Genomic DNA, 27126 nt, shown 5'->3' on the forward strand with positions numbered 1-27126 from the left:
CTGGGAGCAGGGTCTGGGATGTCAGGACAGACCCTGGGGCTGCAGAGCTTTGTCCTTGTGCAGATAGCCCAGTGCTGGGTGGTGCCAAATGCACATCTCTGCTAATCCTTGATCCAGGAGCTCCGAGAGCTGATCCTCAAGTACCGGGAGGACATCATCAGTGTGAGGACAGCAGCAGATCACCTGGAGGAGAAGCTGAAGGCAGAGATCCTCTTCTTGAAGGAGCAGATACAAGCTGAACAATATTTGAAAGAAAATATAGAAGAAACTCTACAGCTGGAAATAGAAAATTGCAAAGAGGAAATAGGTGAGCAGGGGTGAAATGGTCTCAGAATAGGAATATAAGGAATTATTAAGATGCTCAGAGTTGATTTTGTAGTAGACTTACCTGAATTCTAAATACTGTGCACTTTTGAAAGCAGAGACACCAAAGTTGTGCTGCTGAAAAAAAAAAGTACAATTATTTGTTTGCTTTTGAAGTACCTTTGATGTAACATGACCTTAATCCTCCTTTAAATATTAACAGAAGTAAACAGGGTATGAACAATTTCCTGTGTTTCTTGCATTTAAGTTTTAATATTTTTGTTTTTCAGCTTCCATTTCCAGTTTAAAAGCTGAACTGGAAAGAATAAAAGCAGAAAAGGAACAGGTAAGAAGCTCTTTTACTGTGGAATTTTTGGGTTTGGTGATGTGGGGTTTTTTAATAAAGGGGTTTTTTTCCTCTTTCCTGTGTTGATGTCAGTGTAGGAGTAGGACACATTCATAGTTCTGTTCCTTAAAAGGTGTTTGATCTGTTTTATTAATCTGTAACCTAAATACTGGATTAACTAACTCCTAACTACTACTAGACTGCCTAACACTGACCTAAATGTCAAGTTTGGACATTTCTCTCCAGCTCTAGAAGTAAATAAATGGTGAGAAAGTGATGTTATTCAGGTGTTTTCTCTGCCCTAGAAGAGATTAGTTAGGTGTGTTTCTGAGTCCCCTAAGTATCTGAAAGATACTTAGACTTCCTTATGGAGGGACTGTGGGAGATGGAAATGTTATGAAATTTAGTTAATTTTGTTTCAATATTATTATTATTATACAGTTGGAAAGTTCTTCACAGGAAAACCTGCAGCAGCTGGAGAGTCTGCAGGAGGCAAAGAATGCTCTAGAAGAACAGCTGAAGAAGGAGACTGCAGCAAAGGTAGCTATGATGTCTGGATGTGAAGTGTATCTGCATCTTTTGTGATGAGCAGCTGTGTCAGAGAATGTGGCACTACCTAAGAATGAAAAAAAGAAGCTTTGAATGTTGGTAAGAAACTGGCAGGGCAGTAATGTCCTCTGGATGTGGTTAAATCCTCACCCCTGTTTTCACTGGGATTTGTGAAGTGGTGGCTCTGAATTGCTGCTGACCTGACCTGACCATCCTTGGGTTGCCCTCCCAAGTCAAGGCTCAGGAACATTCCTGCCTGTGGAGTGTCCTGATACCAAACCTTGGCTTGGATGCTTTGATGCTTTTGAAGAAATGGTGTTTTTTTTTTGTAGTTGCTGTAGGAAGGGGCTCTACTTCAGCACTCAGGTGAATTAATTGTGATCTGAGCACTCACTTTCTGCCCTCTCTTTTGTGGTTTTGGTTTTTTATGCCTTTCCCCCAACACTTCTCTGACTAAAGCTCAGGACAGCAAGGCAGTTACATTGCCAGCAGCAAATTACTGCCCTTACCATGAACTTACTGCACTAAAACCAGAGCTCTGCCTTTGTATTTTGAGATCCCTGCTTATGGTGCTGTTAAGGGACTTTGGGCTTTTCCATGCCTTAACCAGTCTGTTGGCACCTATTAATGGGTGTTAGCTCCTGATTTTGCACTTTGGAAAACTGAGGTGTGGAAGGATTGGTTTAGTTTGTTGCCAGGGCCCTGTGAATGCTGTGCTGCTTTCCTCTGGTATCACACTTTAATCAGTTTATACAAGCTGCTGATTTTTATTCAGTTCAAGCAAAAGAACCTTTTCCTCCTCAGGCCAACCTTGAGCAGCTGGTGTTTGAAGAGAAGAACAAAGCCCAGCGGTTGCAGACTGAGTTGGATGTCAGTGAGCAAGTGCAGAGAGACTTTGTAAAGCTTTCTCAGACACTTCAGGTAAGAGAGTCCAATCAATGTGTACTTCACTTCTCCAGAGCTGAGTAAAATAAGAAATAGCAGTTGTAAATTTTCTTATGTTGGTATTTATGATCTATTTTAGAATTTGTTAGTGTAATAAACTGATTGGATGTTCCTACTATGATACTATTATTAAAGCTATTGAGATTATATTCTGATTTTCAGCCAACTTTCAGTTGTTGTACTAAAAGAAACTGTGCAGGGCCAAAGATGATGGCTCTTCCAGACCTGTGTTTTTCCTTGTCCATCTCCTGATGCTTACAGTGTGATATTTTCCTAGCAAATCATTCAGATGCAAATATTTGAGGGCAAAGTAAGGAAATGGTACTGCTTGACCTGAATATATGAAATGGTTCTTAGTGTTACAGTTACTGATTTCTGTTTGTACGTTCTAGAAGTCTTTTCCTTGCTATTGTCTCTGTTGTTATCCTTGTATTTCCTCTACCAAGTGAACCTGTGGTTGCTGTGAGATGCCAAGAGGTGGCTGAGGGGAGGAGTTTTGTCAGGGGTGTCCCTGAGGCTGATGCAGGTTTGTCAGGCTGTTCTCTGCTGCAGTTTGTGTGCAGAAGGACTGTCAGTGTCCTGGGGAAGCCAGGCTGGACTGGGCTCACCTGCAGGGTCTGTGTTTCCAGAGTTTGTGCCCTCTTTATGTTCCAGCTTTGCTCACAGAGGAGGTGCTGAATTTCAGCCCCATCTCCTTGGAGTCCTTGGCCAGGCCCTCAGTGACATCCAGCAGAATTCAAATTACACATTTTCTGAGTCAGGCATTCAGGTTTACTTGGAAAATTAACATCAGAATGTGGGAGATTGTTTACTAGACACAGTTTAGCTGGATGGACAATAGAGATCTGTCCTCTCTGGCTCTGTGTCTGGAGGAATTGGTAGAACAAAGGAGACTATTGAGTTGTCCTGCTTAGGGAAGTTGTTTCTTGTTTGTCCTCATCCTCACTTTTTGGTTTTTAAAGTCCTGCAGTTCTTAGAGCAAACAGCCACCACTTTGAAGATGTGTGCTGGACTCCTCCACAACTTGCAGGTGGTTTAGTAAACCTTGAGCTCAGTAAGAACTGTAGCTCTGTGTTTTGTGTTTTCCTTCTGCCCTAGGCAGGTACTGCACATCAGTTTGTGCTCCAGTTTAAGCAATGGCTTGTGCCATGTGCACTGTGCACAGTGTGAGATGAGCATCAGAGGAGGACTGTGGTTTTTTGGCAGGGTTATTCCCTTGCCTGCCCTTGTCAGTGAGAGCCTGGGCAGGTACCCCTTGTGTGAGGGGTCCACTGACCAAATTAGTTATCAGCAATTCAGAGGAAGGGTTAAAAAGCAATTAAATGCTAGTTGGGGATTTTTAACTGAAAGCCCAGATCCTGTTGCAAAGATGGTGAAAGTTTGAGTGTGAGAAAGAAATCAGTTGTGCTCTCTTTGCATTGATTTCACCACAGCTTTGCTGGGCCCTTTTTCAGCAGACAGGAAATAGCTTAAATTGGACTATCAGCAAAGCAAGGAGTGAGCCTGCAAATGGGATGTTTGCTCCAAGAGCATTTTGGCAGTGACCTTGAGAGCCTCCAAGGCATGTGTTGGGCTGCTCCTGGGAAGGTTTACTTTGCACAGCTCCAGTTTTCCAGTACAGTGTCAGTGACTGGACATGAGATAAAACACAGAGTCCTGATGATGCCAGAAAGTGGGGAATTATTGTAAAATCACAACTGCCTCATGTCTTCTTCCCATTCTTGCACCCAAATTAAGCTTGTCCTCCTTCACAGCTTGCATTTCCTCAGCCCCTGGTGATGTTGGATCCCTCGGGGGCTCCCTTTGGGTTTGGGTGTGAGCTCTTCCCCCTTTGGGCCTGGCTCTGGGCTCTGCCCCCTTGCTGACTGCAGTGCCTGTGTTGGTTCCCTGCAGGTGCAGCTGGAGAGGATCCGGCAGGCAGATTCCCTGGAGAGGATCCGTGCAATCCTGAACGACACAAAACTGACGGACATTAATCAGCTCCCTGAAACATGACACCCTGATGGGCTCCAAGGCTGTGTCTGGGGTTTTTAACTCATCTTTATAGCAACATTAATTATTATTTAACTCTAACCGAGAGAGCAGAAGACAACAGAGGGGAGCAATGACTTAAGTTTTGTTTCTAGAGGGGAAAAGGTTTCGTACTGGGCAGGAAGAGAGCACAAGGGTGACTTGTAGTGTAGGAAGGAGAATTTCTAATGGAAACACTAATGAGTGCAGTGTTTCGTGTTCCACTGAGTGGGATCAGTCCTTACATTCTGAAAAACTTCCCTCTTTCAGCCGACTTCGTAACCTAATATAGAGTTTTGGAACATATACCCCTGTCTTTCCCTCTGTTCTTTCCCCCACTACTGTGATCAAAGTAGCTGCTGGAAACTATTGTCCCTCCAAAACGTTGAAGAGCAAAGTGGTTGAAGTTTTTCTGTTTGAATAGTCAGTAACAGTATTCAGCTAGCAGAGAGAATGAGGTGTAGAGTATGCTGTATGAATATTTTATATTAAAATATGACTTTATTAGCAGGACACTGGATATTGATCTTATTTCATAACTCAGTACTTTTTTTTTAAAAACCATTGACTCTGTGAAGAATCTGAATGCTGCTGAAATGTGGATATGAGTGAGCTGTGTATCTCCTGAACAGATAAATGCTAATTCAAAAGAAAAAGAACACTGTACTGAGAATTTAACTCCTTGCCATTTTTCTGTTGAATTCAGATACAGAAAGAAAAGCACAAGAAATGCACTGTTTTGTAATCTCTTTTCACAAATGTAATTTAGAATATGGAGCTACAACCGGTTGTTTCTCATCTCCTAAAGCTGAGCAGTGCCTGGAATCCCTTCTCTGTGGAAAAAAAAAAAACAAAAAAAACCAAAAAAAAACAAAAAAACAAAAAAAACCCCAAAAAACGAAGCAAACAAAAAACCCAAATAGAAAAAAGCTGATAAAAGTCATGTGCATGTCTGAGCATTGGCCTGAGGTGGGGCAGGTGTGCTCTGCTCTGGGGTGGCACAAGGTGTGAAGGCAGGAGCTCTCTGGGGAAGGGCAGGTGCTGAGTGAAGCTGTTCCTGACCCCTCTGCCAGGTCAGCCTCGTGTCAGCTCACAGGGAGCCACTGCCAGACACTCCTGGCCAGGGCACAGACCTGCAGGAGCTGCAGGATTGTGCTGCTGCAGGGGGCAGTGCAGCTCTTTGGTGCCCTGCACTGCTCAGAGGTGGCTCCTGTGCTGTCCCCTGGTTCTGCTCGCAGACAGTTAAATGACACTGAGTGATGTGGCAGCAGAGGCAGGAAATTCTTGTTGTCACTCAGTTGCCAGGTTTGGGTTTCTTGTTCTATAAATGTCCAGAGGTAACATGAGCATCCCTCCTCCTCCTCCTCCTCCTGCAGTGCTGGAGTTCATGCACACAGCTGGGCGGATTCCTGAGCTGTTGCAGGTGTTGATGATCCTGGTGGTACAAACCCAATTCTTGGACTTTGCAACTCAGTTAAAAGGAGGCTGAAGGAGCAGATCCCACTGTCCAAAACTTCTTTGTTTTTGCTCCATTCCTTGATGTTTTTTCTTCATATAATTGGCTGGAGATCTGCTTTTCTTCATCACCTTCAAAAGTGACAGAAAATGTTCCAAACTGCAATGCACATGACTATATATTTTAAGTGCTTAGATCCTATTTTTAGCAGTGTATATCCTGCTACTGACATAAAGTCAGAACCAGTGGTTTTGAAGAGGAATGCCTTAAAAACAGCCAAAAAAGCATCATATAAGCTCAATTCCTTTCCACTCATTACAAGAATTAAAGCATTTTATTCACCCTAGCAATTAATTCCCTTCATAATCCTGACACCCAAAAGTAATTTTTCCCACCTTAGTAATGACTAACAGATGGCAGAGCTGTCATGTCTAGAGATGACACTGTCACATAAAGGTGACGTTGAAGTGTGGCTTGAGTCTTATTTGGCTATTACCAGATTAGGGGTTTTTTACTCTTCCTCACTATTGGCTGAACTGTGGGTGACAGCAGCCAGGTCCTGATGCATAAATCCAGGACCAGATATTTTTATTCAGTTTTCCAATGGCTGGGTAGACTTTGGAGACAAAACTACAGGCCTTTAGTAGGAGCTGCAGAACAGAAAGGAAAGCTTTTTTTCTCTGTTCCCACCCTCCCTTGCCAAAAACTAATGTGTAACAGGTTACAGGGTTAGTTACTGTAACTGGGGACTGCTTCACCTGGCAGGAGGTGTAAGGAAGCCTCTTGTAGGGCAAAACTACACCACATCCTGCACCCTCTTCAGCAAGCTGAGCTTTAGGAACTGCACCTTGAGGTCTTTCACAGTGAAGTATTTTTTGGTTGTGTTTCTGGATGGTCCCAGTGCGAGAGAGCAGGGGAAGGGGCTGTTCCTGCCCTTCCAGCAGCCCTTGCTGGTCCCTGTGTGTGGCCTGTTCTCAGCAGCCCTGGCTGTGCTGGCTCAGAGCGTTTCAGGTGCTCCAGGGCTGGGGGCTTTTCCTTGTTTGTTTTTATGGCTCGTGGGCACAGCTTTCCCCAGGTGTGCTGGTGTCAAGGCGAGGTCATGGCTGCAGCCTGGCAGGAAGGAGGGAGTGGGGCAAGTGCTTTGGGCTCCTTGGTAGCCCCAGGGCCTGTGGAGCTGTTCCCAGAGGCAGATCTGCAGGTCTGGAGGGTGTGCACTGTGTGCTTTTCCTGGTTTGTGAAGCAGGCACTGCACAAGTGCCTCGAGGAACTTCCTTTGGTGTGGAGAGGAGGGCAGGCAGCTCTTGCATGGTTTTTCCTTTTCACCTCCCTGTTCCATCACCAGCCCAACACCTGTGCTCCTGTCTCAGTACCAGCTGTGACCATTTTAGTGTTGGAACACGAGTCACCCTTTTCACCAACTGCTGTCATGTCAGACTTCTAAACTATCCAGTTTGAAATTGGAACCCTGGCTGTTCACAGAAGTGGTGGGAGATGTGCTCCCTGCAAACTGCTGTTCCTCCTGGGGGAAGGACAGCAAAGCTTCAGCAGCAGCAACTGAGCTTCTGCTGAACTCAAAGGGGCCTTTAAAAGCAAAACAAGACAGTGTGTGCCAAATTTGCAGAGCAAATTTAAAAGACTGTAAATGTAGGAAAAGCTCTTGGTGTAGATACTCACTGGATGATGGATTCTGGTGTTGGTGTTCATGAACATGAGAAAACAAATGCTCTTCTTTCCAGTTCTGGGTGTTGTGGAGCGTGGCTGGGGCCGGGGTGGGTTCTCCTGTCTCAGGCAGTGTCACTGCTCAGCTGTGACGGGCTGAGCTGTTGGTGGAGGCTGTAACAGGGCCCAGGTGGAGTTCTGTCTGCATTCCTGTACCTGTATAGTCTTAACCTGTACAAAGTGTTCTTGCAGCATGTCTGGTACCCCCCCAGCAGTGCCCCCCTGTTTTAGCAGTGCAGTAACTCCTGTCCCCCCTGAGCTTCACCATGGCGCCTTTTCCAAGGGCAGGGGGGAGGGACAACAATTCCTTATTGTCCACTAGAGTCTGTCTACAGCAGAGACTGAATTGGCCTTGTAATGGCAAGGACTGCAGAGCCATCTTTTGCAAAAGGCAGTGTTTGGAAGTCAATACTGTATTCCAGTGAGCCAAGCCATTGGTGTCCTGTGCAATCGTGGGTGTAGAATTCTGCTGTCTCCAGGATTCCAGTGTAACCATTTGTTAACTGTACTGAAGGTGTGTCCTTTATGGAGAAAGTGTTCCAAATTAAAAAAAGCTGCTGAAGTGTGTGTGTGCATGCCTCTGGTCTTTCTCCTCTGCCTCCTGCCACAGCCTCCCCCCAGGGAACCCCTGATGGAGCAAGGCTGGGAGACCATCCCAGGATAACCCCAGGGAGCAGCAATCCCCCCACTCCTGAGGCAGCTGCAAGAGTTACCCTCTAACACCCTGAATATAAAACACCTGCAGCACGTCCCCTTCCCATGACAAAAACAAAAACCACAGCATGTGAGGAGTCATATCAAAAGTATTTTATTTCACAATTCTTTACAAAATAATATGTAAAATGTGTATTGTTCAACATACAAATGGTAAATATACAAGGGGGAATAGCAGGGACAGGTGAAGCTCATCCAGCCCCTCGGTGCAGGGTCCTCTCCAGGGACAGGTCAGAAGTTCACGTGGCTCCTGATGTCGTTGATCTGTTTCACCATCTCCCGGATGTGCTCTCCCCTTCAAGAAAAAATAACCCAAGTCAAAAGGCTGCAGAGAGCTAAGCAGGAAGGGAAACACTTCAGATGGTAGAAGCAGGGAACGGGAGCAGTGCCTGTCATCCCAGGCTGGGTTACAGACTGCCCGGGGATCCTGGGGCAAAAAGCACTTCCATACATCTGCTCAGAGTGCTGCTCTCAGGAGCTGCACGTCCTGTGCCCCAGCCCCTCCTGCAGCACGGCTTAAATGACACCTGAGGCACCTGAACTGAACGTGAGTGCCAGGGATCAGGTGCCTCAGGAGGAGCCCAGCTTGCACTTACTCCTCCCTCAGGACAGCCTGGATGCACTTGCTCTGGTAGGCACTGAGGCTGATGCTGGGTTTGCGAGGGCTCCGCCCCTTCTCCATCTGTTTCTGTTGGTATTCCTTTTTCATTTTCACCTAGGAGTTGAGGAGAGAAGGCCCCAGTCAGTGCTGGTCCTGCCTGCCACAGTGGAAGCTTGTTAATTACAGACTGCTGTGTTGTACTGCAATTAACTGGTTATTTCTGTGTTCAAATCTGCTGTTTCACTTCCCACAAAGAGAAGAAATGTCCCTGCCGGGCTGAGGAAGGGGGAGCTCTCTGAGGGTTTAGTGTGTGCAGAGGTTCTGTCTGTATTACCACCAAGGGCCCAAAGCCCCTTTAGTACATTGTTGCTAACTAACACAAGTACAGCATCACTTTGTCGGCAGGACTCGTCTGTCAGCACTGAGGGAGGAGCTCAGTAACCTCCCAGCCTGGTCATTCCTCCTCTCACCTGTCTGATAGCGTTGCTCAGGTGCTGCAGCTGGTCATGGATTGTCTGCAGTTCCTTCTTCATATCTTTTTCAGTGTCAGATAGAACAGGAAGCTGAGAGTGGAAACTCCGAAGGACTTTCTTCATCCTTTGAAAGCAAGAAATGTCTCTGAGTTAACTTCCCTGGAACCCAGCTCTGCTCAAACACCTGGGCCATGCTTCCCAAGTCTCAGGGGCTTCACCTTCCCCTTCCAGCTGGTCTCAGGTGGCATTCTGAGCATGGGGCTGGCTCAGGCCGGGCCTGCAGACCGATCACACCAAGCCCCAGCACAGGGAATTTCAGCAGCCCAGTCTTGTAACTAACCAGTGCTGCAGCTCCTGCCCACTCTGTCCTACCACGCCTGCAAACTCCGTTTGACATCAGGTGCTGTGAGGTGAAATAGAGCCCCGTGTGCACTCACCTGTTCATGATGTCTTCTTGCTTCTCTTTGGCTTCCTCATACTTGTCAGCCAAGCGCTCGGCCATTTCCCGCAAACTTTTCCTTAAGGTGAGGGAGAAATACTTCCTTACTTCAGATCCACACAGGGGACAAGCCAGGGTGTGGGAACAGGACAAGGAAGCTGAAGAAGCCAGCTGGAGCAGGGAGCAAACCTACAGGCTTCCCTGTGGCTGGGAATGCCTCCACTTGTCACCTGTTCCACACAGGGCCTTGTGTGGAACACAAGAGGTGCATCATTCCTGAGGTTTGACTGGATAAAGGAGACAGCTTCTACTCACCTCTCCTCTCGACAGTAATTCAGATCCTCCAGTTGTTTCTTTTTCTGTCCCCACAGCAGCTTCACTCTGAAGTAAACACATACAAAAAAAAAACAAAAACAAAACAACAAACCACTTGCAACCAGATGAATCAGGCTTTACACCACAGAGAAAATGCTGGGAGTGGGAAGAACTAAAGACACTGAAAAAGGGGCAGTGAGAAAAAACTCCCATTTTGTCCTAACTGTGTAGTGTAAATAACTATGATTTGAAGGAACAGAGACTTATGGCAATTTTCCTTTGTGAGGATTAGTGCTGAGGTCAGACTCCCTGCCACCCACAGGCCCAGGCAGGCAGACAACATCACGAGAAAAGTATTTTATCTGTGTGTGTGTTTACCATTTTCTTCTTCCCCTATAAGCCACTACAGACATCAACTACTAAACACATCCCCTCGTTTCCTGGTTACTTAGTTTTTAAGTTCTGACATTCATTGTTAGTTTTACATTTAGTACATTTACTCATTCACCAGGGTTAGACCCACTGCTGCTGTGTCACAGACATGCCAGCACATCGTTATGAGAGTTTTGCATTACCTTTGCTGAATCTCCTCTTTTGCCAGGTCCTGTTTCAGTATATATTCCTCTCTGAACACCTGGGTGGCTCTGCTGAGGAGCTGAAGGCATTCTTCAGGGGGAGGAGCAGCATCTTTATCTGCAGATCTTAAGATTGAGATTTTTGCCATCTTACTAATATGTTCCTCTGGAAGGCTAAACCACTTCCACTGTTTATGGTAAAGCTCAGGGGCGGTCTGTTATGAAAGTGAGGGATTACAGTGAAATCCCTTTGACATAAGGAAATCCCAAGGTAGCTTAAGATACTCCAAACCCAATGGGCCAAGCAGTGAGAACCTCATCAGCTGAAGGCAGCCCTGCTTTGAGCAGGAGCCTGGAACCAGGTGATCCCCTCCCAGCCTGCACCTGGATGCATCCCCCAGGGACACAGGCACCAGTCAGCAGCAGGAGGTGTGCCCCAGCACTTCCATACCCAAGGCCATGTGCTGTTCAATAGGAGCTGGCCAACACCCAGTGTTCCCAAGTGTTCCCACTGCAGGTGCCCCAGGGCTGTGCTCACTTGAGGTGCAGGGGGTTGGCAGAGCTGCGCTGCAGGATGCCCTGGATGTGCTTCTCGAAGGAATGCTCTGACTCGGCCACGATGCGCAGCGGGGACACGGCCAGCTCCTTGTCCTCTCTGGTGCACAGCAGGGGAGGCGAGGCAGGATGGACAGTGCTTCTACACAGCAGCACAAGGGAGAACACAGTCAGACCACTCACACTGGAACAGCTCAGAGCTTCCTCACTGGAAGTGAGGCACTCCTCCACTGTGGAGTTCCTGTGTCACTGCAGCTGTTTCAGTTACGTGGCAAATCCAGCCCTAGCAGGGCAGGTAAAGCTCACATCCCCACACCTGTTTGGTCATGGCTCAAACTAGCAAGAATCATAAATATCCTTTGGCTTAAGGAGAAGAAAGTTCCAGAACAAGGCAGGCAGGCACTGGAACAGCAGCATGACCTTCTCCACAAAGCACCCTGCCTGGTCACTGACCACCTGTGTAGAAACAGTGACATAAATAAAAGGTCTCCAGGAGAACCTGATGTTAACACTGGCTCTGCTGATGGTACCTGTCCTACCTTAAACAGAGTCCTGCAAAAAGTAAGCTGAAAATAGTGTCACCCCCTCAAGGATGTTCATTTCACTGTGCACCACACATTTACACCACTCTGCATCTTTGCCACCGCCTCCAAAGAAAGTAACTGGAAGCACAAATAAAAATCCTACTTCTTTTTTTCCCCCTTCAGGCACACATAACCTCAGCAGCCCATTAAGAATATCCATACTACTGAAAAACCTCAACAATACCATCAAGAACATTTTTTTTGTCCTAGTACTCACTAAAAGTGATCTGATTAATTACATCCCCTACAAACACCTCATCAGCAGTAGCTAACTACCACAGTAACACTTCAGTGCTCAGCCAGTTCAGAAAGCAAAACTTCATGGTGTGTCCTAAGAGGTGCAGAAGCCTGGGGTGAAACAATCAAAGAGTAATTGAAAAATAGGAATATCCTTTTTTGGTCCTTTCCATGCAGTCATGGACTTCAACTGAGAACCACATACAAGAGAGGCCTTGTAATGCACTCATAGCTGTTGGTGATGCAAATCATTGTAGGCCCCAGGACATCAGAAACGATCCAAAATCCTCTAATTGGAGCAGGTTGCCTGAAGGGAAGAACACAAAAATTACCCAGTCAGGAAAGTTCTCTGTTCCTGAAGTTGTGCATGTTCACTATTTTGGAAATGCTCCAAGGTCAGGTAAATGGAAGTGAAAGTTCTGCTGGTCTGACAGGTGATTTTCAGACAGAAACACAAGAATTTAAGCTACTACCCTAACTGTGCAGTAAGAATCCTGATACACAAATTGCTCAGTTGTATTGTCTGAGATCTTTTGAGCTTACTTTAATGGCAAGAATGCAGCAAAAGATGACAACAAAAATATTTTCCATAGCAATCCCCAACTTAAAAGCAATTGAGAAAGAGTTTGGTTTTTTACCTGCATGGCAGTGGTTTTGTACAAAGAATATGTTCAACAAAGCACTTCTGTTCTGCTCCCAGCTCTTGTAAACTGTCTTTGTCTTCCTCATCTACAAGGAGACATGTCAGGATGCATCAGATCCACACCTCTGCAGGGTGAGGGACTCAGTAGTACTTGCATCCACCAGCCTGCTACTGGCAGATGTTCATCTGTTCCTCACTTCCCTCGCTCACCTGAACCAAGGAATTTGTGCAGTTTATTGATCCATGTCAAGCCCACACTGTGGACACCAGCTTCATGTGTGCAGTGGTATCTAGAGGGACATTTGGGATCTGAAATTGAAGCAGACAATGTAAGAGATGGCTGAACTGAGAAAAACTCACTCTTCACACCTGCACTGCTGATCCTGTGTACCAACTTAGTGTCCAGTCAGCTTTAACATCTTAGTGCAAGCACCAGAAACAGACAGACGTGTTAAAGTCTAAAATACTGATGAGTTGTTTTGAACCCTTCCTATCACACCACATCTGCATCACTCAGATAGGTTTTCCATGGCAGATTATTAAAACTAGCACACCAGCATTCTGACAAGCTGCTTGCTCCCAAAGACCCAAACACTTTGTCCTGCCCCCAATTCCATGGGATAAGCAGATCTTTCTCTCAGGATCACCCTCCCCACAGAACTCCCTCACACTCACAGATCAGCACAGATGCAGAAACTTAAGACTTTATAACCCTCAGATGACAGGATTTAGTACTGACCATGTGTAATCTACACTGGAGCCCCTCCCAGGCTTGCTCCTTCCACAGCTTTATTGAGGGCATCAGGCAAATCCTTACTCTGACCCCTGTTTGTCTGACACCAATGAGAACATGCAAATAACTGGATCCTAAATGATGGAATAAAAAGCCACAGAATGAGCAACCCTACCTCGGTGCAGCTTGATTGGGCAAGAGAAGTCAGACTCCAAAGGATCTTCCTCATCTCCTGTGGCCAGTTTCAGTGCAAGTTCCAGCTCAACACATTCAAACACGTACAGGGAAGGAATAAGATCGGATCTTGGGTCCCAGGACTTCTCTGACTGGAAAGAGCATTGAATTCTTCTGTCAGACATCATGTAAATAGGAATGCCAACATAAACAGCATCAAGAAAGACTTACAAGATTCAATTGTCAAGGAATGTAGTTCAAGTTTACTTAAAAAAAAATTAACTCAAACCCAGGGTTTCTTAGAAAATCCTTCTTAAATTAGATCCTAGTAGATTTGATCATAAACTGATCTATTGTCAGGGTACACAGGACTGAGAGTTAAAATAAAAGTGTCAGGGAGCCACAGGGAGTGGCTGAAACAGGAGGAAGACTCACTACCTCATTCCAAAAGAACGCAGCTTTGGCACTTGGCACACACTTCCAGGCATCCTGCCACCTTGCAGCAAGAACTTGGATTAAAGAAACAAAAATACCTACAGAAAAACACCAAAGCAAGCCAAGGTACCTGCTCATCATCCTCTTCTCCATCCAGCACCACGCAGTGGTAGAGCATTCCCGACTCGGTGGCAATGACCAGGATGTTTGGAACGCAGGGCAGGCACAGCACGGCGCAGGCGTCGTAGCCGTAGTTGTCCTCGGCAGCCGGGTGCATGGGCAGGGGGCCCAGCAGCTTCCCCAGGCTGCCAGTGCTGCAAGGAGGATGGGTTTGCTCTCAGCCCAGCTCTGCAGGGGGACTCCCCACGGCTGTCAAACAATGGCTTGGAGTTCTGAGTCCCATTAGACTGCTGCAGATTGCAAGTCTGACCTGCAGCTCCTTGGTGGAGAACTCAAGAGGGGAAACCAGAGCTCATTTTATTACATTTTATGCTTTGAAAGCAACCAAAGCTGCACTTCAAAAATTCACGAGGAAACATTTCCATACAAGAACACAAAATATGCATGGAAAGCTCAAGTTAATGGTTACTCAGTTGGTTTCTTGCACTTCACATGCAGCATTTTGTGCTGTGGCATTTCTTTGGGCAGAACTTTAGATGGACTAAGGCTATCTCACTGCCTGCAGACAGATCTCAGTGCAGAGGCACACAATGCTGTTTCTAACCCAAGTACCACACTCTTTAATGTTCAGATACACAAGATCTAACTTGTAAGTCTTGCACCATCTTCTCAGTTTTCTAAAGTAAATCCTTCTTGTATCATATTTTATTCTTGATTAATCATCCTGACTTTCCATTGCAGAACATGGCTGTGAAACCCCTATGCTCTTCAAGTTTTTCTTTTCCTAGGATGCCCCTGGCTCAATGAGCCTCATCCAAAGCTAAGGATGTCTGTGCCACAAAATACACTGAACAGCCTTAGTTCTTTTACCCACTGATCTTTTTACAGCCCTGTGCCTCCATATCAGATTGCTGGTGGTAAACAATGCACAGTGCATTCAGAGCAATGGAAGCTGCACCCATAATGTTTGGATGAGAAAGGATGACACACTGGTTTTGGATTCCAGTCTATCAGCACTAACACAGAGACAGAACAGGCTGCAATACAAGATAACTCAGCCCAGCATCCCTCACAGAGTCCCAGCCAAGCTGAGAGGCGACTCTCTCACCCCAGCACTGCACATCCAAGCACCCCGCGAGCCCTGAGGGTCAGAGCCTACCTCTGGAGCAGGCTGACGTAGGTGAGGAAGGTCTCTCCATTCTCATAGAGGATGTAGAGGGGGTAGCCCAGCACCTCCTCGCTGCCGCGCTGGCCCAGGGCGTGCTTCGGCACCGGCACCTGCGGCCCGAAGTCGAAGGCCACGGCTGTCTCGCCCAGGGACGCTGTGTAGGCTCTCCTGGGACAGGGCACAACCAGCTGGCTCAGCAAGGACTGAGAGCACGGTGTTTGATGTGCTGCCAAATCCCTGCCAAACCCCACCGACTCCGCAGTGCCAGCGACAAAAGGGTGTCAGTGACACCCCTGACATGGCACACGGCTCCTGCAGTGCCCCCGCAGCTTCAGAGGATGCAAGAGGGGTTCTGGTATTCCTGTGAGACACCACTCTGTGGTGCAAGAGTTCTGCTTCCAACCAGGCCAAGAGGGAAATAAAAATACAACCTATTTTCTACATTCCTCACTCAAAACCCCCTTCTTAACCCCACTTACAGTCAAGGTGTGTTTTTCAAGCTGCTACTCTGACAAACACTTGACTGTACAGTTTGTCACCATTTGCTTTAGAAGGGTGGGGGAGAGGAGAGGGAAGAAGGAAGAGAGACAAGAGAGAGAAGAGAAGAGAAGAGAAGAGAAGAGAAGAGAAGAGAAGAGAAGAGAAGAGAAGAGAAGAGAAGAGAAGAGAAGAAGTGTAGGTACTCTGCTATGAAGAAGTGCTAGCACTGTAGAACTCATATGAAATTTTCAGGCACATTTATCACTTATCCATTAAAAACACAACTGAGAATACTGAATATTCTGCAAAAGCATTTCAAAACACAAGAAGCCACACCAACCCTGTTTTGATGGTAAGAGTCTCCTCCTCAGTGTCTGAAAGCACAATCACTTTGATGGGTGTGTGAGGCACCTTCAGACTGTAAAACCTGGGGGAAAGAAACATCAGCCACGTTCACTCTGCTGGCAGTGCTGCACATTCCCTGCTGACACAGCAACATCAGCCACTCTCAAATTCCTGCCACCCTACTTTTTTAATGCTAACTCTGGTAAAAATGGCAGGATACAAATACCCAGTGACAAATTAAGGCTGGACATGACAAAAAAACGACACTTCAGATAATCAAACACAAATGGGGCTTACCTTATGGTGTTATCTGATGTCAAGAGCACAATGTGGGGCTCCATGGTGTCGCAGGGGTACCAGGCTGCATGCTTCAGAGTCAGGGATGTTGAGCTGGTGAAGAACCGCTCCGCAATAGGAATGGTGCTGGAATACAGAGCAGAGACCTGCACTGTGACCAGGAACACACAGGCTACTTCTAAAGGGAAGTGGGGGCATGAAGAGCTACAGACACAATGAAAAGGTTTCAGTCTTTATCTGTACTATGGAAGTTGGAAGGGGCAAGAAGAGCTACAGAATGAAAAGGTTTCAGTCTTTATCTGTACTATGGAAGTTGGAAAGCAGCTTTAACTTGAAGAACTTAACTTGTTATTTCCACCCAAATATCTGCTTTTAGCTGCCACAGCTGAAAGACCCAGAGGAGCTGCCCCATCTCTGGACAGGTCCAAGACCAGGTTGGGCAGGGCTCGGAGCAGCCTGGTCTAGTGGAAGGTGTCCCTGTCCATAGCAGGAGTTGGAACTTGCTGGCCTTTGAGATCTCTTCAAACCCAAACCATTCCCTGATACAGTGAAAAGCTAGGAATACTAGAGGTGCATCTTGCTCCTCAGTAATTCCAGCATATTTACAAGGTTTTGCTTGGGTTACTTGACAAGCAGCAAGTATTTGAGCCAAAATAATTTCATTCATGACTGCCCCACAACCCCAGTACAACCTATACCTTCCACCAGTGCCTTCTGTATCTGCCTGACCCCAGGAAAGGGAGGCTTGGAGGAAGAGTGGCAGGACAAGGGTGTCATTATTCACCTGAGGTCTCACCCACCTGCAGTTCACCGTGGATTTCCCACCTTCAAACTCGGAATTCTTGCCCCAGCGTTTGGGCAGCTCCAGCACCATGAGCCCCTTGGTACCAATGAGCGCCACATGGTGCTGGGCAGGGCTCAGCAGCGTCTGGTGCACGTCGAAAAGGGGCGGGTTTATGCACAGAAGAGTCTGAAAACAGAAATGTTACAGGGAAGCACTCGCAGAAGTGCAGCTTATCTTTATTTTGGATGGTGATCTTCACGGCACGGAAGAGGCACAAAGCAGTGGGTTCCTTGGGGAAAGACACCCCAGGGCGGGCTGAGGGATGATGATGCTCCTTCGAGGAACAGACCCCCTAAGCCCCGTGCCCACCATGGCCCTCCTCCCCTCACAGCTCGCACCCCCCCACATCCTCTCCTCACATTCCCACATCCCCTCACGGCCCGCCCAACCCCTCACACCCCCTCCTCTCCTCACGGCCCCTCACACCCCCAACCCCGGCCCCCTCCTCCTCCTCCTTCTCCCCTCACACCGCCCTCCCCAGCCCCTGCTCCCCTCAATCCCCGCCTCGGCCCTCCCTCCCTCAGCCCCGGGCGGCACCTGGTAGCGGCCGAGCGCGGCGGGGTCGGTGCCGGTGCCGAGGCGGCGCAGGCCGAGGGCGAGCAGGGCGGCGGCGGGCCCGTCCCAGAGCAGCAGGTCGGAGCCCAGCCCGCACAGGAGGTCGCGGAGCCGCGGCGGGCGGGGGGCGGCGGGCGCGCGCTCGCGGAGGCGGCCGAACAGCGCGTGCTGCGGCAGCGCCGCGCGCCACTGCTCCGCCGGGCCGCACTCGGCCGCCATCGCCCCGCGCGCCGCCGCCCTGACGTCACCGCCCGCGCGGCCAATCGGCGCCGCCGCCCGAGGACTACATTTCCCGGCGTGCCCCGCGGGCCGGGCGCGCTGCGGGCTCGGCGCGATGGCGGCGCCGGTGCAGGGGCACCGAGCGCGGTACAAGAGCCCGGGCGGGCCGCCCTGGAGGGAGACGTACCGCAGGGTGAGCGGGGACGGGGCTCTGGCGGGGGACACGTGGGCTCTCTCCTCATTTGGACCCGGTTCGGTTCCCCCGGGGGCTGGCCGCAGCGGTCCCGCTGGGGCGGTGAACCGGGCCCCGAGCTCCTTCTGCCGGCGCCCAGCGTCACCCCGCCGGGAGCTGCCGTCCCACCCCCCTGCAGCCCCCCGTGCCCCCCTCAGGGATTCCCGCTGTCCCGGCCCTCTGGGACGCACCCCTCCGCCGTGCCTCGCCCCCCGGCTCCCCCAGCCCCGGTACCCGCCGTGTCCCGCCCGAGCCGGCGCTGACGGCCCCGGGCGCTCTCCCCTCCCCGCAGCGCTGCATGGAGCGGCTGAGGAGCAGCCGGGCCAAGCTGCTGGACCGCTACCGCCAGGCCGGGGACGGGGCGTGCGGGGCGGCGCCGGGCGCGCTGCTGGTGCAGGAGGTGATGGAGCAGGAGTGGCAGGAGCTGCGGGACAGGCTGCCCGGCCTCCGCGGAGAGCAGCCCATGGAGCAGGTCAGTGCTGCGTCCCCGGCATCAACACCACGTGTGTGATGCGGGAGTATCAAATACAGCTCCCTGCGGGTCTCACTTCAGCTTCTCACTGGAGCTGAAAAAACTCAAGAGCCTCAGGGTTTGCCGGTTCTGCAGCTCAGGCAGGGTGTTGAGCTGTGAAAGTGCCTTCGGGCATGAGTGGGGAAATTCCTTACTTCCTTCACAAACAGCCTGTGGATCACAGCAGAGGGTTGTGTTTCCTCATCTGTGCTTTTTATAGGTGGTTGTCACTTCCCTCTTCTGAGAATGGAAATGAAACCTGAATGTCTTAAAAAGCGAGTTCTTGGACAGGCTGTGCTTGGATCCCTTCTGGCTGGCTCTGCACATGTGTTTACAGTACAGGTTGCTTCCCACAGTGCATGGGTTTGCAAATAGAGGGATTTGCTAGACAGGAGAATAAGAGTGAATTTATGTTGCTCAGCCAGGTGCTGGAAGTGAGAAAATGGCTGGAATGGGAGGATCATTGACTGATTCACCTTTCAGATGCTGGAGGACCCTGATGAGCTGGCAGTGCTGGAAGAGATCCAACAAGAACTGATGTTGCAAGGTAAGATCTTTACACATCTTCTGACTTGTGTTTGATGTGTAACTTCCTGGTAATGCAGAACAACTGAGGCTGCACTCCTTGTTTCCTGCAAACCATGTGATACAGGGGAAGAGCCTCCTCAGAAATCTTGTGGAGGCTTTGAGGCATTGAGACCTCTTCTTGCAGTTTTAAGAGTTTAAGTGGCATTTTAAGGCCTGTGAGGGAGGCTAGAGAAACAGGACTGAGATCTATTAGCTCTAGGAACCTTTATAAATCAATTCAGGATGTTTCTCAAGTGCTGATCAGAAAGTATGAGACGAGCTCAACCACAGAAAAAACTGGATTAGCAGGAATGATTTCACCAAGTGTAGAAATCTGACTCAGAGGAGTAAAAGTTCTTAGAAACTGATATGCAGCCCAGCCTGCATGTGGGCAGCAGCTCTGCCTGAGCTGCCCAGCAGGCCCTGAGGGTGCTTGGCTGTGCTGTGTTGTTGCAGAGCAGTTGGTCATCGAGGAGTACGAGCGGAGCCTGCGCTTCGATGAGGAATGTCTCAACGCCGTGCTGGATGGCCTGGATGCCACTGACAGGGTCATCTGCCCAGTATGTAGGAAGTAAGAAAGCCCTTGGCATTGGAATCAGATTCCCCACTCTCCTACAGCAGTCTGGTGTGGTTGTGTTCGAGGGTCCCAGGACAAGGGAAGAGATGAGAATCTTGACTCTGTTTCAGAAGGCTGATTTATTATATTATATTAAAATGCTATACTAAAACTATGCTAAAAAGAATAGAGAGAAAGAATTTATCAAAAGCTAGAAAGGAATAGAATGAAACAAATAACAAAAACCTGTGACTCTCAAAGTCTGACACAGGCTAGACCATGGATTGGTCATTAAATAGAAACAATCCACATGGACCAATCAAAGATGCACCTCTTGGTAAACAATATCTAGATCACATTCCACAACTATCAGATAGCTATTGTTTACATTTCTTTTCTGAAGCTTCTCAACTACAAAAAGAGAAAAATCCTAGCAAAGGATTGCCATACAAATATCATAGTAACAGTCTGGGCTTCGAAACGTGCAGAGAGAGGCTGCTGTTCATTTCAACAAAATAAAAATGCCTGAGCAATGATCTACATCTAATGTGGGGGTGCTGAGTTGTTTTTGGATTTTTTATTGCTAAAATCTTCCCTTGTTCTGGGTGTCATGATGCTCATTGTTTGCTCTTCCCAGGAATAACCTGTCTGTGAAGGCTCACTTGGTTTGTTGCCAGTGTGGATTGTACATCAGCACACAGGTAAGCTGCACTGTGACGTGTGTGTGGTATCTCTGCTGCTGCAGAGGCAGCTTTAAGCTACAGACAGGAACTTCAGCTGACTTTTAATGAATTATTCTCAGGATATGACAGAAGGGAAGCTTCGGTCACTTCTGGAAAGCTCCTTGACAGAGCACAGTCAGAGGTGCCTGCACAGCCCCGAGTTCACAGTCACCAGTGGCATGGAGGAGGAAGCCAGTCTGCTGATGAGCTGCCCAGTGAGTGTGAATGTCATCTTCCTGGAAAGGATCCCTGCTTGGATCCGTGGCTCAATTACATGGGCAGAAACCACAAGGCTGTTGAGCCCTGGGTTTGTGTGGCTGTTTTTTTCACAAAATTCCTTGGAAATGGCTTTACCTTTGACCACCAGTAACCATAAAAGAGAAGTTCCAAAGTACACACCTTTAACTGCTGGGTTTGGGAATTTTTCAAGGATCTGTCAAATTTAGTGCCCTAACTTTACCCAACAACTTCTAAGTCTTGTATACAGCATCTGTTCAGATAAGTGATTAATGAAGAAAAGTTTTAAAAATTACTTGTTTAAGCCTCCTGAAAAAACTTCATCCAGGTGTCTGGATCTAACATCAAGTCCAGCCATTCCCCCAGCACTGCCAAGGCCACAACTGCCCCATGTCCCCAAGTGCCACATCTACATGTCTTTTGAATCTCTCCAGGGATGGTGACTCCACCACTGCCCAGGGCAGCCTCTGCCAGTGCTCAACAACTCTTTTGTGTTTTTTTTTTTTTTTTCTCCCAACAACTTCTAAGTCTTGTATACAGCATCTGTTCAGATAAGTGATTAATGAAGAAAAGTTTTAAAAATTACTTGTTTAAGCCTCCTGAAAAAACTTCATCCAGGTGTCTGGATCTAACATCAAGTCCAGCCATTCCCCCAGCACTGCCAAGGCCACAACTGCCCCATGTCCCCAAGTGCCACATCTACATGTCTTTTGAATCTCTCCAGGGATGGTGACTCCACCACTGCCCAGGGCAGCCTCTGCCAGTGCTCAACAACTCTTTTGTGTTTTTTTTTTTTTTTTCTTCCCCAATCAATAATTTTTCCTGTTCAAATAGTTTTGAAGTTTATACATTAACACAGTTCTCTGTTCAACTTTTTTGTAAAGGTCTGTGACTCCTGGATGATTCTCCTCTAAGTTGATTCAGCTGCTGCTTTACTTCTGGAAGACTTCAATACTAAACCTCACCCAGAGCTGCTAGGACTCTTGTGTACATATGTCTAACTGCTGTGTCAAAGACACTCCAAAAGGCAGTAGTATTGCCTTGACCTGCACTTTTAACCACACAGGACATGTTTTGAAATAAATATATTTAGTTTATTTTGGCCTTGGTGTTGTCTTTAATACTACATCAGTGATCACACAGCTCATACTGGACTTCAGCTTTCTCTTTGAGTTTATATGAATCTTAAATAAATAAACTTAAAACCTTCAAACAGCAATTGGAGGCACTGGTTTAAGAAGTGCTCAGCCATCACTGCCACAACTACGCAGCTGTGGCACAGAGAAACTGCCATCACTTTCATGGCAGCTCTGGTAGAGCAGGAAGAAGAGAAACCACCCTTTTCAGTGATATGTTGAACAGTTTTTATTCTTCACATTCACTCTTAATTGTACAAAAAGGCCCATGCAGGGCGAGGCAATTGCGGCCTGTAGCATTGGAGAACTCGACTGGGGCTGCACCATCACTGCAAATCCCCAAATCCAAGTGAGAATCCTCCTTCTGCACCTTCCAAGTTACTTACTCTCTGTATCCACTGTGAAGATATATTTGGGTATTGCTGGATGAAGCAGCACTGTGGAATACCCACACTTGAGGCCAAGTTTCCTAGCCTGACCTACTGGCATTTGACAAAGCTTTTAAGGTCTTCAAGAAATTTGATGTACTCCTGGTGCTCCAGGGCAGTGCTGAGCTCTATTAACTCATCAGCAAAGGTGTTGTCCACTCCTCTGTCAGCCAGGAAATCCATCAGGTGATCATAGAGAGCCTGCAGCAAGGAACAGAAACCTTCCTTAGTGGAACACAGTTGGAGAGGGGGTGCATTAAAATGTCCCCTGGCAAATGGCACTTCCTCCCAGGAAAATCAGGCCCAGCTTCCACTGATGCTTTAATTTTTAGCTTTCATATTTTCCAGATTCTGTACTGCATTCGTGTGTGACTCTGAAGTTCATATAAAGGGTTAGCAAGTTCTCCTCACAGCTCAGTCAGACAAAACAATCCTTTTCCAGCCCGAGAACCAAGGACACCACCACAGCTTTGGGCCCAAAAAGTGCAAACAGCAAACTGAGGAGAGCAATCTGGGAGGATGGGACTGCATAACCTGGAGCTGGAATTAGACAATTAACCCCAATATGGAAATGCACCAAAACTTATAAAAGTGTGAAGACTCATGACTCATCCACCATCTTGGGTGCAGCCCTGGCTGGGCTCTTGTATCCTTTAAGGCCTTTTAATAAATCCCTATTTTATTCCTTTAACAGTGCCTAGCCTCTGTTCTAGGCAGCCTCTCAAGCACCACCACAGGAGGGCAGCCCTGACCTTGGGTGGAACATTTGGACAGAAAGGGCCATGGAACATGTAATAAAAACCCAAACTCAACACTAGAAATGAGCTGCATCCTGGAGATTCCCAGACTGTGGAGTCATCAGGGGAAGTGTGTCAAGGATGACACAGGCCAAACTCTGCCTGTCCCCTCTACCAGGGGTGAACTAACACTTTGAAAAGGTATCTGATGTACAAGTTTGTTTGAAAGGCTTAAATGTTACAGCATGAACTTTTTCCTTTTCATACGTATTTTAAATTAATGTCTTAGGGGGAAAAAAAAGAATAATCAGTATGAGATGGTCTACAGCACACTAAGTAATTTTGACATGAATGCTTCTCAAGGGGATACACTCTAGGACTTATTTCTACTTTCAGTTTTAAACATATGACAGCCTCAAACTAAAAATTATAGCTTTTGAAATCCTGGCATTGAGAACACACAGATTCTAGTGCATATTTTTAGTGTTACAACTCTAACAACACACACGGAAAACCAGGACACAATGTATTTTTTCAGATACCACACACAGATGCTTTGACCTACACAAGGTGTCTGATAAGCCACATTGTTAAACACACAGACCAAAAGATGTTTAACAAGTGTCAAAAGCATTTCCAGAATGCGATTCCCTGCTGGGAAATCCACCTATAAAATCTGGAAAGGAAGAAGTTCCTGCTGTCTGTCCTGATTCCTGGTAATGCCACCAGCAGTGCACGACCCTGGGACCATGGAACACCCTCAGTCTGCAGCAGAACCACCAGCTCAGGGGCAGAGCAGGGCCAGCTTGTCTCAGACATCCAGACAGGTTTAATTGCCAGCCCAGGAGCAGAGGCACAGCCAGGTGAGGTGAGCTGGGAGCCCTCTGCGGCCTTTAGCAGCACCTACCCAGTCAAGGGAATCTGTGTTGAGGGTGTAGTTGGTGTCCTTCCAGTCAGTTTCTCCAGTGGGCTGGAAGCTGACCTCTCTAATTGTGAAAATATCACTTTCTTCCTCTCCTTCATGTCCAATCTGAGGCAGGAAAACAAATGCAAGACATGCAATTAGTGGGCTTGCTCAGCTAGCTCATCCCCAGGCTGGGAATACCTCAGGAAAAGCCCCAAGGCCAGACAAGCTGTGCCTCTCCCCTCCCACCCTGCCTGTGAGGACAAGCACAGACAGGCACAGAACTCAGGAAATCCTCTAAGCTTGTGCAGCCATGGAAATCAGCAGCCTGAATTTTACAAATATATAAAAACTTCTGTGTGGTTCTAAACACATCTTCCCGTGTCTGTCTCATCTTTGTCAGCCAAGACTGGCTGTTAAACACCTCCTAACATTTACAAAACAAACCACAAATACCAGTGTGAGCAAAAGCTCTAAATTTTATTTTCTCCCCTCCTTTTTTAACGCCTACTTCTCTACTGTAATTCAATAAAGAGCCCAATAAGCAGCTGACCAGAAACACCAGGACAGGATGTGAGGAATGTCATAAACATTTCCTCCCCACTATTCTTGCAAACATAAAGCCTTTTTTTTTTTTGTGATTAAGAAAAATAAAGAACTAAGAGGAGACTGGATACTGTGCTGATTCAGAAAAGCAAGAGATTACAAAGAGCAGTTAAATCCAAGAGGGGCACAGTGATACTCACCTCATCTTCAGGGAAATGGCAGTCAAGCACAAGGGTCTGTTTTGTATCATCTTTTATTACTTCCACAACAAAGTTTGGAGTTGATGTAAGTTCAGGCTAAATAAGAGAACAGTTGCATCAGCTCTGGAATCTGAACAGGAGCCAAAGCAATCACAGCACAGCCCAGCCAGCACTGGGTATTCCCTGACACCTTCCACTATCCCAGGCTGATCCAAGCCCCATCCAGCCTAATCTTGGACACTTCCAGGGATGGGGCAGCCACAGCCTCCCTGTGCCAGGGCCTCCCCACCCTCACAGGGAACAATTTCCCCCAATACCCAATTTAGCCCCACTCCCTGTCAGTTAAAAGCCATCCCCCCTTAATCTGTCACTCCATTCCCTTGTACGAAGTTTCCCTCTCCCACTCTCCTGTAGACCCTTTTGGAAGGTGCTAGAAAGTCTCAGAATTCCTCTAATTTCTCCTTATTTCTCCTCTAATTTCTCCTTATCTCTGCCTTTCTGCAGCAGAGAGGCAAGTCACAGCCAGGGGACAGGCAGCCCTGGAAAATCTGAATTTTGTGACTTAATGCTCCCAAATATCACATAAGGGGGAGAAAAAGCCTCAACACTTGAGGACAAGGCTCCAACTTCCCTAAGGCAAGATTCCAACTTTCATCTGTGTCCCCAACATTAAATGCACATCAAGGCTAAGTTACCTCCTGCTCATCAGGTTTCTGCTGCTCCTGCGTGTCCTCTTCAGCTGAGGGTGGGATGCTGTTATTGATGTTGAATGTAACCGTTATCCTGCACAAGAAACAGAAACAATTCTTTTGAACACACCCAAAAAATGCCCATCAGAACGGGTCTTTTAAGCCCTCCTTCAGAATTCACACAGTGTGAACAAAACCAGGCACTGCAGTTAAAATAAACGCCTGGGAGAAGCTGCCCCCTCCAAGTGCTCCCACCCATGATGAGAAATTTTTTCCTTAACTGTCTTTTATTTCTGTTAAGGGTTTTGAATAAGGGTGCCCCCAATGAGCTGCTCCCTCTGATCTGGGTAGGGTAAAGAACACTGGCCTTTTTTGGTAAAACTCCCACCCATGATGAGGAATTTTTTCCTTAACTGTCTTTTATTTCTGTTAAGGGTTTTGAATAAGGGTGCCCCCAATGAGCTGCTCCCTCTGATCTGGGTAGGGTAAAGAACACTGGCCTGATAATTCCTAAAGTGCATGAGCCCTTCCATTTCTGAGGTAATTCACTGTACACTTTTCTCCCACATATCCAATACACACCATCAGGGGCTTTCCATTTTATTTTTGTATTTCCTGGGTCATTCCAATACCCTCTCAATTCTACCAGGGACTGGTAAGGGTTAACTCCAGAGCCTTTATTCCAGCAAAGTTCAATTCTGTCACTCCATTCACAGTTTGTTTCTTTTTCCTAACTCCAGCACCTGGCAGGAGGTTCTGGTTGCCAGATCCTGCTCTTATCATTCGAGTTTTACTGAACTGTTATTTTTAAAACAGGAAGACCATGTGAAACTTTGTAACACAAAACACAGTAACAAACTGGTGTGAAAAAAGTGCCTTTGGCCCCAAAGTGGTCACAAAAAAGAGCCTCTGCAGGGTGCAGTCTGGGCTGTGAGCACATGGAGAAACCTGGTCACTGTGACCCAGCCACCCTCCCTCGGGTGCTGGGGACCCTTCCCGGACCCCACTCACTTTTCCCCCGCGATCTTCCGCACCAGCTTGGCCTCCGTGCCATGGACCTCCAGCTCCCACCCTCCGGAGACCTTGGGCAGGGACTTGTGCTTCTGGATCTTCTTCTCCTCCTGGATCTCGTCCGTCAGGAACTGCGCAAAGGCTTTGTCCCCTGGCGGGAAAGAAAATGGGGTTAGGGAAAGGGAAGGTTATAGAGAGGGGGGAATGAAGGAAAGGAGTGAGGGGGTGAGCTCAGGGAAAGGGGTTGGTAAGAGATGTTGGAAACGGGGTTAGGGAAATGGGGGTTAGGAAAAGGGGGATTTAGGGAAAGGGAGGGTAAGGAAAGAGGGGAGTAAGAAAAGGGAGGGTTAAGGAAAAGGGGAGTGGGATTAAGGGAAGGGCGGGTAGAAAAAGGGAGTTTGGGAAAAGAAAGGGAGTTAGGGAACGGGGGGTTGGGGAAAAAGGAGTTGGGAAAAAGGAGGTTAGGGAAGGGTCAGTAGGGAAAAAGGAGGTAGCGAAGGGGGTGTAGAGGAAAAGCGGGCTTAGGCGATGACGGCATTTAGGGAAATAGGTGGTTTAGGGAAAAGCGGGATTAGGGGGAGTTCCTTAGGAAAGAAGGGCAGTAGGGAAAGCCCCGCCGCCCCACGTGCTTCCCAGCATGGAGGGGGTGCAGAGCACGTGTCCGCCCCGCGCCCTCCCAAGGGCGGCCCCGCTCCGTCCCCGCTCACCCTCGGTGTGCAGACCGCCGCAGCCGCAGGACACGCGGCCGGCCGAGCCCCGCCGCGGCCGCAGCAGCGCCGTCCGCCCCGCGCCGCCGCCCAGCTGCCACAGCGAGCG

At 48.0% G+C, this 27126-nt stretch overlaps 4 protein-coding genes across 4 annotated transcripts in view; 2 read left to right on the plus strand and 2 right to left on the minus strand.

Moving 5' to 3' along the window:
- RABEP1 (rabaptin, RAB GTPase binding effector protein 1) overlaps positions 1 to 7890 on the plus strand; it is a 47532-nt gene extending 39642 nt beyond the window's left edge. Inside the window, exons 14-18 of the mRNA XM_041482434.1 lie at positions 118 to 307; positions 594 to 649; positions 1091 to 1189; positions 2003 to 2119; positions 4037 to 7890. Coding sequence (XP_041338368.1) covers positions 118 to 307; positions 594 to 649; positions 1091 to 1189; positions 2003 to 2119; positions 4037 to 4138 — 564 coding nt within the window. The 3' untranslated portion in view covers positions 4139 to 7890. The remainder of the gene's footprint in view (positions 1 to 117; positions 308 to 593; positions 650 to 1090; positions 1190 to 2002; positions 2120 to 4036) is intronic.
- Positions 7891 to 8113: 223 nt separating this feature from the next.
- On the minus strand, positions 8114 to 17846 carry NUP88 (nucleoporin 88). Its single transcript, XM_041482799.1, has 17 exons — positions 17598 to 17846; positions 17017 to 17186; positions 16217 to 16342; positions 15915 to 16001; positions 15086 to 15262; positions 13937 to 14120; positions 13373 to 13523; positions 12675 to 12773; positions 12460 to 12550; positions 12027 to 12128; positions 10984 to 11142; positions 10446 to 10571; positions 9871 to 9936; positions 9554 to 9634; positions 9114 to 9240; positions 8639 to 8757; positions 8114 to 8337 (listed from the first exon to the last, which is right to left on the minus strand). Exons 1-17 carry the CDS (start codon positions 17832 to 17834, stop codon positions 8274 to 8276), a joined length of 2166 nt encoding a protein of 721 aa, XP_041338733.1. The 5' UTR covers positions 17835 to 17846; the 3' UTR covers positions 8114 to 8273.
- A 78-nt stretch (positions 17847 to 17924) lies between these two features.
- RPAIN (RPA interacting protein) lies at positions 17925 to 21756 on the plus strand. Its single transcript, XM_041482397.1, has 7 exons — positions 17925 to 18027; positions 18359 to 18538; positions 19061 to 19124; positions 19601 to 19715; positions 20338 to 20401; positions 20503 to 20637; positions 21544 to 21756. The coding sequence occupies exons 1-7, from the start codon at positions 17950 to 17952 to the stop codon at positions 21571 to 21573; spliced, it is 666 nt and encodes a 221-aa protein (XP_041338331.1). The 5' UTR covers positions 17925 to 17949; the 3' UTR covers positions 21574 to 21756.
- A 253-nt stretch (positions 21757 to 22009) lies between these two features.
- Positions 22010 to 27126, minus strand: LOC121361758 (complement C1q binding protein; the record flags this gene model as incomplete). Its single annotated transcript, XM_041482749.1, has 6 exons — positions 22010 to 22424; positions 23868 to 23990; positions 24611 to 24706; positions 25306 to 25393; positions 26311 to 26461; positions 27018 to 27126. Coding segments are annotated over 6 exons (717 nt in total), but the record flags the coding sequence as incomplete, so codon positions are not given.

The sequence above is a fragment of the Pyrgilauda ruficollis genome, unplaced genomic scaffold (assembly GCF_017590135.1).
Source record: "Pyrgilauda ruficollis isolate IOZ18807 unplaced genomic scaffold, ASM1759013v1 scaffold59, whole genome shotgun sequence".
NCBI classification, from domain to species: Eukaryota; Metazoa; Chordata; class Aves; order Passeriformes; family Passeridae; genus Pyrgilauda; species Pyrgilauda ruficollis.